At 39.9% G+C, this 13,288-nt stretch overlaps 1 protein-coding gene across 2 annotated transcripts; it reads right to left on the minus strand.

Moving 5' to 3' along the window:
• Positions 1-990: 990 nt before the first annotated feature.
• Positions 991-11,882, minus strand: fam169b (family with sequence similarity 169 member B). Of its 2 annotated transcripts, none has more exons than XM_031285530.2 (9): positions 11,683-11,882; positions 9,809-9,955; positions 8,953-9,055; positions 8,791-8,876; positions 7,613-7,769; positions 5,071-5,253; positions 4,781-4,906; positions 4,537-4,607; positions 991-1,476 (listed from the first exon to the last, which is right to left on the minus strand). In XM_031285530.2, the coding sequence occupies exons 2-9, from the start codon at positions 9,932-9,934 to the stop codon at positions 1,471-1,473; spliced, it is 858 nt and encodes a 285-aa protein (XP_031141390.1). In that variant the 5' UTR covers positions 9,935-9,955; positions 11,683-11,882; the 3' UTR covers positions 991-1,470. The 2 variants fall into 2 exon arrangements, with proteins under 2 accessions (XP_031141390.1, XP_031141389.1); XM_031285529.2 differs by having other exon boundaries at positions 7,613-7,775; positions 11,683-11,878.
• Positions 11,883-13,288: the final 1,406 nt, after the last annotated feature.

The raw sequence follows: 13,288 nt of genomic DNA on the forward strand, positions 1-13,288 counted from the left end.
TTGAAGATTGAAGGGGGGGTCTTAGCTTCACCCTCCTGTTGTCCTCGGGTCAAATTTGACCCATTTTCAAAACGTTTCTATATCAGACATTTGGGTTTCTTTCAACCACATAGTCGTGGATGGTTCCCTACAACACAAGTAGATTAAATGATCAGTTCACTACATTCATTGAATCTGGCTGTTTTATTAAATTGTATAGCATTTGAAAAGAAAATGATAAAAGAATGTTGAAAAAAACATTAAAGTGCTCAGATTATGCTCATTTTCAGGTTTATAATTGTATTTAGAGGTTGTACCAGAATAGGTTTATGTGGTTTCATTTTCAGAAAACACCATATTTTTGTTGTACTGCACATTGCTGTAGCTCCTCTTTTCACCCTGTGTGTTGAGCTCTCTGTTTTAGCTACAGAGTGAGACATCTCACTTCTGTTCCATCTTTGTTGGGAGTCACACATGCTCAGTAGCTAGGTAAGGACTACTAGCCAGTCAGAAGCAGAGTATGAGGGCGTGTCCTGACAGTAGCTAGGTAAGGACTACTAGCCAGTCAGAAGCAGAGTATGAGGGCGTGTCCTGACAGTAGCTAGGTAAGGACTACTAGCCAGTCAGAAGCAGAGTATGAGGGCGTGCCCTGACAGTAGCTAGGTAAGGACTACTAGCCAGTCAGAAGCAGAGTATGAGGGCGTGCCATGCTAGCAGCTAGGAGAGCATTATAACGTGTGTTCCAAAGTGACCACGTTTGTCTCTGAAGTAAAGGCTGGACTACAGTAGAGCTGTTTGGAGCAGTTTGTGAACAGTGTTTTCTGTTGGAGATGGTAAGTCCCTTTGGGGGGGACTTTGGGCTTTTTCACTTTGTAAACCTATAACGTGCACAAAAAAGAAATATAACACAATAAAGGAAAGGGAAAAAACCAAAAAGCATTATATGAGCACTTTAAAAAAAGTTGGGGAAAAAAACTACAAAATGGCAAAAGAAATTGACAAAAACGTCGGGAAAAGCTTCAAAAACGTTCAAAAAAGTTTGACCCAGAAAAACTAAAAGTTGCATGGTCGACGTGAAGACAACACAAGGGTTAAAAAAACAATTCAAAGGGGGTCCATTATTTTAAAAAGGTTTGAGAACTATAGAGCCTCCCCTTAATCAGTATGGACAGTTGGTGCTGTGTCTGTTTCCTCATGTCCTTCTGACCCGTTTGGCACTTCGTTGTGTTTTCTCTCCGCGAGGCTCTGCAGATAGAGAGGGCTTGGATTTCAAGGCTTGTTTTGTGTTTAGGGCCTGTGGTGGTCTGCTGGGAGATCCAGAGTGCAGACCATCAGTGTGGGCTGCAGGACATCCTGTTCCAGAGATCTCGCTGCTCGGGGAGCTTCTCCTCGGCTTGGATCACAGGGTTTCATTTGTTGTGCGGCAGAGTCTATTACCAGTGGAATGTTCACATTACAGGTGCTCGCTGAGGTCAGGTCCACAAGACAACTCTAGGTCTGCATCGAACAAAAACAGAGGAGACTCTGAGATCCCGGAAATTTCAATCTAAGGCTACATTTACATTGCTATGTTTTGGTTTAAAAACGGATATCTTTTGCTTTGATTACACCTCTCATTCCCCCTGCTCTGGTGTTTCCCCCTCTCATTCCCCCTGCTCTGGTATTTCCGAGCCCCTAATCCGGAGACATTAGGAAACACTTCTGACCCATTTTAGTTTGGAATCTGCGGGGTTGTGTTTCAGTCTCAACGGCCGCAAACAGAGACCTTTGGCAACACCGACACTGACGCCAATGTTTCTCCTCCTGATTGGGTCTTATCGGTAAGCTACTAACGTTACCATGGCAACTGCCAGCAGTGGGTGGAGTTTCCATGCTGCCTCCTGTTTCTGTCCAGTATACCAGAATGTTGATCAGATATGAGGTTTGGGGGTGTTAGTTTAAACAGAGATTAGTTCTTCTACTGGAGATAAAAACACTTGGTACACGGAATTCAGAATTTTGGCTCAAAACAACAACAAAAACGTAGCAATGTAAATGTAACCTAAAAGTCATCGACACAAGAGCTGTGTTGGAAACCGTTCCCTCATTCACTCACTCACTATTCCCTATATAGTGTTTATTAAATAGGGAACTATATCAGGAAAGACCAAACCAGATGTCGGACACTCTCTGAAAACATCGTTGCGTCAGTAGATGAGCCGGTTATTTGTGTGACGGAGGCATCATGTAAACAAACCCAAACAAAAAGACTTCTGGGCGCCCAGGTAGCTCAGTTGGTAGAGCGCTCGCCCATATAAAGAGGTTTACTCCTCGACGCAGAGGCCCAGGGTTCGAGCCCAACCTGTGGCTTCTATCTCTCTCTCCCCTTTCATATCTAAGCTGTCTGATTAAAGGCAGAAATGTTAAAGACTTCTAATACGTCCCTGAAACAAAGCGTGCACTCAGGAGAATAATAAAAGTTTGCATATTATATGTTGCGTGTTACATTTCCACTGTTTAGAAACCAAAGCTCCCTCCATTTTTCCTTTTCAGTTCCACGTTGCTTTGTGGTATACGGGAGTAAAATGTAGCGTACATCGTATGTACACTCAAATTAGTTTGAACACCACTATAAAATAACGAACACACTATATAGTGCACTATTTCTGTGATAGGGAACGGTTTCCAACACAGCTCCTGTGCACAAATAGTAGTAAAAAACAATACAACAGCCCAGCGATAGGTTCCACTTTGATAAGCTAAATGCTTATTTCAGCAAGTTAACATTCTTACTAACAGCATGTTAGCATGGAGGTACAATGTTTACCTTGCATTTTGCTAATTAGCACTAAACACAAAGTACAGCTGATGCTGATGGGAATGTCATTAGTGTGTAGGTTTTTAGACTAAGGTATTGGATGGATTGAAATGTTTTTTATATGATGATGGCGTTAGAGGAAAAGTTATAACAACGTATCCTTGGGGGGGGGTTACTTGCTCTTGGGTACTTTCCCTGAGTGGCGGAGGTGTGGCAGGAGGATGAATCCACTCCTCCAGATTGCTCTTCCTGATGCCTACATCAGAGAGATTCAATTCTATGGAATTATTTTTGTGACTTTAATTCCAAGCAAAACTTCTCAAGTATCAAACAAAAATCATTAACTCAAGCAAAAAAATTGTCACCTCAAAGGTTAAAAACTTGCAAACAATAGACAAGATCAAAACTGCGTGGGAAAAGGAACTCGGAACTGAAATCTCAGAAGACGTATGGACTAAAGCTCTAACAAGAGTGAACAACAGCACTTCCTGTGCAAGACTGGGTCTAATTCAATTCAAGGTTGTTCATCGCCTACACTGGTGAAGATATCCTCATTCTATCCTAATGTGGATAGCAAATGTGTAAGATGTCATGTAAATGTAGCTGACTTGTCACATATGTTTTGGTCATGGCATAAACTAGCAAGATACTGGTCAACTATATTTGATGTATTGTATGAAGTGCTTGGGGTGACTTTAGTACCATGCGCTATGATTGCCATATTTGGTGTACCAGATGAAGGAACAAACTTGACGTAAAAACAACTCAACATCATAGCATTTGTCTCTTTACTGGCACGTAGGCAAAGTTTACTACATTGGAAATCAAGCGCCCCGCCCACTGCAGCACAATGGATTAAGGATGTAATGCTGTTTTTACATCAGGAGAAGATTACATTTACAATAAGAGGTTCTAACAAATTGCTCTCAGTGTGGGAATCTCTATTGTCATACTTTAGTGACCTCCAAGCCCTACTGGTGTAGTAAGTGACCATCCTAGCTGACGCCAGAGGAATGATTACCCCCCTCTATATTCAAGCTACACTATATATAAACACCTGGCTATAGTACTCCACTATGGTGGGTCATGATAGAGTTTTGAAGGCGTGCCGTCCTTCACAGAAGTCATATTTGTTTATTTATGTTTCAATTATAACTATGTATTTCCTTTATAATTGTCTGTATTGTTAATACTTTCTTATTTAGTCCAGTCGGGGGGGGGGGGATCATATACCTGTACCAATGTGTCTATGTTTATAATCTATATTTCTCAATAAAAAGAGGTTTAAAAAAAAAAGAAAAACAAAAAAAAAAACTTGCAAACAAAACATTTGTGTAGTCGTAAACTATTGTTCTTTTATTGGTTTGATATTATGTCCTTTTGTTTACAGTTCCCTCTGCTTCTTTCTCAATGATCAGTCTTTTGCTTTTTTGTCGTATACGACATGCTCACAGAGCGCTGCTCTCTGGAGCCAGTCCGACTATGTTTTGAATGATTTGCGGCGGGTAGGCTAGTCTTTACCTATGGTCTATACGCACACACTGTACTCCTAAATCATTTTTCCGGTTCATGCACGTATCTATTTTTAGACATAACGTATATGATCCACTAGTCTCGATAGTAGTATCAATAAGCTCGGACCTTATTGATTTTGGGGTTTTGAGAAATTTGGAACCGGGTCCTTAATAGAACCAGGTGTCGAGACCCATCCCTAGTGGTCACCCATATCTTGTCTGAACATTGAGCACTGAGATTCCCACCTTCTGAGAGGAATCCCTTTCTTCATTCCTCTGCGTTTCTCCTGATGTTGGACTATTCTCCTCATTATTACCTACAGTAGAAAGGCACGAGTCAAATGAGGTCACATGAAAGCAAGGGGTACTCTTAAATGTAGACAAGCTCGAAAAACATTGGCATCTTTGGGAAAACTTTGTTTTGCAGTATGATATCTAGAATGTGAAATTCTTTCAAACGTCTAAACACCAAATACTGTATAACGTGTACCGAGGGAGTAGCGGCCTAGCTGGATGCTGAGCCAGATGTTTCGTCGCTGAGTCCAGTCCCCTGGAGCCTCCACCTCATACAGCTGCTCCAGATATTCCTCGTGCTGCTGCAGAAAGCTCCTGCACACTGAACACACGGGAGACACACAACCTGTTAGGTCCAGTTCAGACCAAAGATTCACCATTTCTTTTCTTTTTTTACTGTGATGTGACTTTTAGGTATTTGATCTGCTGTTTCCAAGTAACTTTGTTTTATATTTATTATGTGGAGGGGGGGGGCCCTTAGCTGACCTGCCGCCATGCTGGGTGATAATGGAGAGCTGACTCCCAGACATGCCTCTGTGTAGAAGGAGGAGCAGTAATCTTCCAGCATCTGAAGCCCAAAGCCTCTCCTCCTCCAGCTTCTCCTCACCAGCACCGTGTCCAGAGCAGGCAGCAGGTAGCAACGACTGCTCCAGCTGTCACACAGACTGCCTGGAACACCAGCAGCACATCTGCTAAGGCGCCAATATACTTGCTTTTTAACAATGCGTACACGTAGACAAACAGCGGCAATGCAAATGACATTGTTCACATACTTGCCTGCGTACTTTGCGTGTACCTGCAGGATTAAACATATATCCACTAGGGGGCAGATCAGAGCCTTATCATCCCTGGCCGACACCGGAAGATGTGTGGAACAGCTGCTGACGTGCCTGTCAGATGATATACTGCCCCCACGTTCATGTGCTGAATTGCATCTTGCAGACGCGTAGCCTTAATTTCTGAAGACGTTCGCAACCTACGCTCTAAAGGAACGCACAATCCGCGTGGCAGCCGTCTGACGTACGCAAACCCGTAGTTAAAAGAAAGTATTTTGGTGCCTTTACTGTACTAAAGAATACACATCATCCCAGTAAATAACTCATGCTACATTTACATTGCTATGGTTGTTTTTTTAGCGGAGTTTTAAGCCAAAAGCGATCTCAGTGCACACAGTGCAAGTGTTTTTAGCTCCAGTAGAAGAACTAATCTCAATCTACAGTTAGACAAAAAAAATGTATGATAATAAAGAGGCGTTGTTTACTTCATAGGCTGTGTACCTGTGTTATTACATTATCTGGGTCACATGACAGTGATATATAACCAAAAGATGTATCTTTTCAAAACTTTAATTTGTTTAAAAAAGTAATCAATGAATAAATATTTTGAAATTTGACTGAAATTTGACAATTATATTGTTAATCACTAGAGGTCGACCGATAGTGGATTTTACCGATAGCGATAGCTAGGTTGGGCCGTATTTGCCGATAACCGATTATTATTATTATGATGATGATGATTATGATTATTACCGAGTATTTATAACTTATACAGTTGACAAAATACATACATTGTTTCAAAAAAAGTCCAGACGCTTTTGCCAATAATCAAAATAATGTCATATTTATTGATATTACACCCACAGCAATGCTACACAAGCATGTGTGTTGTCTAAAACAGTTCTCCTACATATTTGGAGTCATCCAGTGCAAAAATAAACATAATGAGCATTATAATTCATATAAAGGACAAACAATCTCAAAACAGTGACGCCATTCTTCTCTGTAGAACGGTTTAGAACGGTAACAGACGAGCTCTGACCTGGAGGGATCTATCTTCCCACTATATACTCTTTGTTTTCGCTTGGATGCCCATATAAGGCGTAATGTGTGACGGACCTGCCTTCCCATTGGTTGAAAACATAAACAAAGGCATCATGGGAGATTCCCTTGTCGGTAGCACCTACTGTCTATGGGTAGCACGGAGTTAGCGGCAGAAATGACCGAAAACGTGATGAATTATGGACATCAAGTGGATAAATCTTGGATGTAACAGTTTGGATTTAATGCTCAACAACCCCGAAAAAAGGCCCAAGTTCCAGGCTGGATAGAAAATCACCTGTAAAGGCTAGAAAGACACCAAAGACACCAGAGACACCCCCGTGACGGCTAACTCGTTAGCTTTTAGCTGCAGCAATCAGTAAGTCTCTACATTTAACTGTTATTAAATGATCTAAATATGAATCAGAGGTGCCGTTTGGGATCGTGGACGATCCTTTAGGGTTCTGATTCTGACATTTGGGTCGGACTTGCGTTTATTTTTGTCTGTGTTTTAACCGCTTGAGGTAAGTTAGCCTACTGCTAATGTTTAGCGTCATCTCAGCGTCAAAAGCAAACAAACATACTGTTGTGCTGTTCTTTCTCTACTAATGCAGCATCTATTCAACAAATTAATATGTACTGTATACATACCTTTTTGCTGTCGATGCTTTAAACGCACATCTGATGTCAGCCTTCTCCACAGCATGTTCTCTCCGTGCAGCGCGCAGTAACACGTGTCGAAAATAAACAACACGAGGCATCAGTGATAGTTTTTATTTCGCCTCTAGAGGCCGCTACTGTAATGCATGATGCCAGCAGACCCTTCTCAGCTCTCGCGTACTGTGTAATGAATGATAGCGCGCGCTTCTCAGCCGCTCCAGCAACGGACGCAAACATCGGTATGGATTTTTGCCGATAACGATAGTTCCACCAATCACCTATCGGTGCCGATTAATCGGCAAAACCGATGAATCGGTCGACCTCTATTAATCACAATTATTTCTGAGACAATTAATCGTCTAGCCAAATTTGGAATTGTTACAGCTCTACTTACTACTAATATAAACATCAATTAATTTGCCGGGGAGGAGCCAACTTTTCACGCTGACAAAACTGTAGTAGGCTGTAAGATTGCATGTAAAAAGCACATCTGTTTTGGAGCACCCACGCCCCTCTCATTCTCATATTCTCCATCTCCTCCTCTGTGCTACCTTTGTGTTTGACGGTGTAGAAGCCAACCGCCTGCCTGTCTCTCCACAGCAGTTTGCAGCTCTCTGTGCGGGGGTGCAGGGAGAACAACGCCTTCTCCTGCGAGGACCTCTCCACCACCTGACTGAGCAGGAACACAATCACCCTCTCCATGATCGACTGCACCTGGGGAGAACACTAGGACTTAGGAAGCTCACCAACGCTGATGAGAACAAGCAGCGCAGAAATCGCAACTATCAAATTGCGACAGCTAAAATTTTAATGGGAATTTATGTAATTAACAATGTCTTTAAAAGCTGCGGCAAATGAAAGTTTAACCCATGACCGTTAGTGGCAAATGTGCACAGCTGTAGCTAAAAAAAGGTTCATCCAGTCAATTGGCAAAACAACAAAAAATAAATCTTAATGTTGGTAACAAGCAGGGCCACACAGAATCTGGGAGCACAGAATTCCAGATTTTTCACAGATTTTCTGCAGAAAAGAATCAGCAGATTCCATTTTAATGAAACCTTCACCAGATGTAAACAAGTGTCTATCCTATAACATATTACAAAATGAAAAAATCTATTTTTTTTCCTGCATTTTTTGCCTTTTTGTACTGAAGTTCCACTCTTGACAGGATACATGGATATTTTCTCTACACATCTCCATCAAGCAAGATGTTGAAGAAACTCTAGAATGCTAAATTGCTTTAACAAGAATATCATGCCAACATACTCTATGAGTCCATCAAGAGTTTAAAGTTGCCATTGTCACGTTTATGCTCTTAGAGATTGTACAGATTAGATTTTTTACCAAGGGTTAACCTTAATATTTTCTGTTTATACAATATCGCCGACGGCGACTACATCACATCCATTTCCAACAAAACAGAGCGAAAGCAGAACATGCAGAACATCCTTGTTATGTTCTTTTTTACAAAGTAAATAAATGTCAGACTGACTGACTGACATGTGATGTGCATTCTTTTTAGAAAACAATTACTTTTTAGAAATGTCTCAGGATATATTGTCTCTAGAAGTTTATTATTCTATTTTTGTTTTTGTAAAAGAAAATCCCAATACTCAATCCTATCGATTGCAATAAATGAAAATTGCAAAACAAATCCAATCAGCACCCATGTATCGTTAGAAAGAATTGAATCGGGACAAAAGCAAATGGTCCCAGCACTTATATTTACCGTAATCAAGCCACTTCTGGACTTGCTGGACGTTCGTAAGACGTCCTCCACACACCACCACTTCTCATGCAGGTATAAAGCCACCACTGGAAGGTAGAGCAGAAAGCATTAGTCTTTGTCTTAATGGGTGTCTGTGTAGACGCAGGGACTTTAGTTCCGAACCTTGTGTTGGATCATCTGGAGAGTAAAGCGCCAGCAGTGCACAGTCGGGTTGGTCATCTTCAAACAGCTGCACCCGCCTTGCATTGTCAGCTGTGATCGCTACCTGAGCAGACAGGAAGACGACTTCATGCATTCATCTAACACTCCTCGTCTGGATCCACGACGTTCCACTTCTGGGATTGTTCAGGTGCCGCGGGAAATTCTGCCAGATGCCCCTGTGGTACGCCCCACGTACCAAGGCTCGGTCCCTACCACAGCAGCCCAGGGTTTAACTCTTGTGTTGTCTTCCCGTCGACCGTGCACTTGTTGTCCTCCCGGGTCAAAATTAAAAATGAACACCTTTTTGACGCTTTTTCTGACATTTATATCTCTTTCTTTGACACTTTTGATGCTTTTTTCTACGTTTTTGAGGCTTTTGTTACTCAACCACCAAACACCACTAACACCAACTTATTACCACTAGGTTAAACTAAGGTTTTTGAGTTAAAAAAGCAAAAATTATGAAATATTTAGACTAATATTAGAGGAACGTTGAAAGAGTCAAAGTTTAGTCAGAATACAGTTTTGAAACCAATTCAGTTTTTTTGAAATGCTAAAACTTGAAGAAGAGCATTGTATAGAATCCATCTAATTTTTGGGTAATTTTTATTAAAAAAAAACAAAACAACATATTTCTGATTTTGAAATTTTGAAAACGGGTCCAATTGGACCCGAGGACAACATGAGGGTTTAAATCCGACCTGTGGTCCTTGGCTGTATGTCTTCCCCCTCTCTCCCCCCACGTTCCTGTCTGCAACTGTCCATTAAAGGCCAAAATGCCCAACAAATAATCTTAAAAAAAGAAAAGAAAAGGTACCTTCGAAGTCTGTGATAATTGAAACCACTCATTATTCCAAGGTCTTGACTCCAAATAAGAGAGGTACTGTTCAGATGCCGATGTCAGTCCAGCGTCATCCACATCTGGAAGGTCTACGGGGTACATGGCCTCTCAAAGGGAATACAGCTGTGGAAGGGATAGTTACACATGTTCAACCATTTCAAAACATCAACAAGCAACAAATATGGCACGATAAACAATCATCCCTGTAACAACGCATTATGTAATAAAACGTCAAAAGGTAATACATTTATACTTCATTATGTAATAACACCCGCAATATGTAATAATCTGTCGCATTTTGTAATAAAAACCTGAGCGCAGTTTGGACTTTTTTTTAAAGAAAATGTAATATGGTGCATTATGTAATAACCAACCAAAATGGATGCCTTCATTCATTGTTTTCATAACATTGTCATGTTTATTTTATGAATTCCAGTGTGAATCATATGTGACTCAAAATGTATTTTAAACTTGTTCAGTAGATTAGTATTACCTTTCATTAGTCAATACACGTCACTAAATTTATTACATATTGCGTTCTGAGTTTTTATTACAAAATGCAGCAGACTATAACATAATGAAGTATACATTTATTACATGTTGACATTTTATTATATAATGCGTTGTTATCACATAACGTGTTGTTACAATCCCTAACTGACTGTATTTAGTCCAATTTTCTCGTACAGAGCAAATGTCCTTCCACCAGATTACGTAAAAAAATCTAGCAATTTAAAGGTACTTGATTGTGCAAACAGACTATATAAATAGAGACTAACTTGTGATCTTTGACAAGCACCGACTTCCTTATGGTAAGATCCAGTGGTGTAGTGCATGTGATACCCACTAAGAAAGCTCCAGGATTTCCATATACCCACTTTAATATGCCCAATAACACGCAACAACATATTTTCCATTATATTTTTGATATATTTTGAATTGTCATCTGTGTTTTTCTTCTTCGCATAGACTGAATAAAAGTATTTCCATCATAAATTGGTGAATAAAAGTTATCTGAATGTAGGAAATGAAGTCTTTGACGCTCAAAATAACCCTGGGGGAGGACAGCCAGACCCCCCACTATGATATGACCCCCTCCCCCAAGGACAGATTCTGGCCCATATATATAGGTCAATATATTTATATACAGTACAGTATACCCAGTACAATACATTAGACTACACTACTGGTAGGATCTGTACATGACAAATTACATTACAAAATGCAGCAGACTATAACATAATGCGGGTGTTATTACATAATGAAGTATACATGTATTACATGTTGACGTTTTATTACATAATGCGTTGTTATCACATAATGCTTTGTTACAATCCCTAACTGACTGTACAGAGCAAATAGATTACGTAAAAAAATCTAGCAATTTAAAGGTACCTGATTGTGCAAACAGACTATATAAATAGAGACTAACTTGTGATCTTTGACAAGCACTGACTTCCTTATGGTAAGATCTGTACATAACTTACAGTAAGCAACGCAGGTGAACCTGATTTTAGCTAAAAATTAACTTACACTTCCATCCACAGTGCATGTTTTATGATGATTAAACGGTTAGTGTCTCAATTAAAATGGCTATAAAATCCGCCTGAGTGTGTAAGAAGACTAACGTTATTCTTGGACAGTTGGACCTGACAGTACATTAGTAGGCCTGTGACTGACATGGGAGTTCTTCAGCTGTGTGCACTTTGAACTGCTAACTTACCAATGCTAACAAAAACAACATGTAACTATAAGGACAACAATACCCATAAAGCCTCGCAGAGCGATTTCCTCACAAATACTGTACGTTTGGTTCATTTGGTAAGGCGTCACGGTGACAATGAACTTACTTTATGACTGAATAGGTTATAGAACAGCAGAGTCACCGACGTTGACAGGAGAAGCTTTCCGCTCCACCTGTAACTTCCCTACATTCACTTTGAATCCACCTTGACGCCTCTTTCCTTTGACCTGCAGCGCCTCCCTCTGAAAAGAAAAAGTCATTGCGTCACTTCGTCCTTCTGCAAGCTCCATCAGATGACCGGAAACATATGAGGTGGACTTCAAAATAAAAGCATAAAATAAGATAAAATAGACTATTAATCCCACACTGGGGAAATTCCTGTGCTACAGTATAAGATATAGAAAAAATAGAATTAGTTATAATAATAATAGTAATAAACAAACATATTTACACAATAAACACCCTTATATAAACAGACAGTATATAAACACAGATATACAGATATACAGATGAGTAAGGTAAGCATATGATTTGCTAGCATAAACATTTAAATATTAGACATCCAAATGATGTACTGTATGACAACGTTAATAATTATATAATATTAATATTTCCTACAAGAAACTTCCAAATCCACTTAAACTGCATTTTGTGTGATAATGCAATGTAATGGCAGGCATCAATAAGTTAAAAAATATTTAGTTGTGGATCAGATAAGGGGTCCTTGGTCCTAAGTTGTTTATAATAATAATAATAATAATAATAATAACCCAAGGCCACTTTACACAATTACTGGGGCTAAGCTAAGCTAAGGGAGGTTGTAGGCTGTAGTGAACAGGTGGTGTTTAAGGAGTTTTTGAAAATGTCCAGGGATGTAGCATTTTGGATATCTGCAGGGAGGGTGTTCCAGAGGGGTGGGGCTGCAACTCTAAAGGCTCTGTCTCCAAAGGTACAGAGTCTGGTGTGGGGGGGAATGGAGAGCAGGCCAGCGTCTGAGGACCGCAGGTTTCGGGGTGGGGTGTATGGATGGAGGAGGTCGGAGAGGTACTGAGGGGCCAGGGCATGGAGGGATTTTTAGGTGGGAAGGAGGATTTTATATGTGATGCAGGACTTGATTGGGAGTAGGGCTGCACAATTAATCGCAATTTTATCGAAATCGCAATATGGACCACTGCAATATCCAAATCACAATGTTTGTTAAAGGCATAACATGTGTCAAACACTTCTGAATTAAGTATTGTGTTGCTCCAGCCTACAAATTTTATCCTACAGACTAAAAAAAATCTTTGTTTTGTACAGATCCTTGAAAAAAATCACATTATAATCATTTACATTTTTTTTATTTTAATATTTTTCTAGGCAAATAAGAATAATGATACAAAAATAAAATTCCCTCCAATATTGTGGATCATATCACAATCGTAATATCAGTCAAAATAATCACAATTAGATATTTTCCTCACATCGTGCAGCCCTAATTGGGAGCCAGTGAAGGTGGATGGGGGCTGGGGTGTGTTTTGCATAATAATAAAGTTTTTGTTACTCTCACTATACATTACACACATGCACTCCTAAAGCTACCCTTATAATAATAATAATAATAATAATAATAATAATATGAACAATTGTCATAAATGTTACAATTAAGCATATACTGTGTAATTATTTGTGAATATGCTTCAAATCTTTCGTAGTTGTGTTTTATTCTGAAA

This window comes from Sander lucioperca, chromosome 7, assembly GCF_008315115.2.
Source record: "Sander lucioperca isolate FBNREF2018 chromosome 7, SLUC_FBN_1.2, whole genome shotgun sequence".
Classification (NCBI taxonomy): Eukaryota; Metazoa; Chordata; class Actinopteri; order Perciformes; family Percidae; genus Sander; species Sander lucioperca.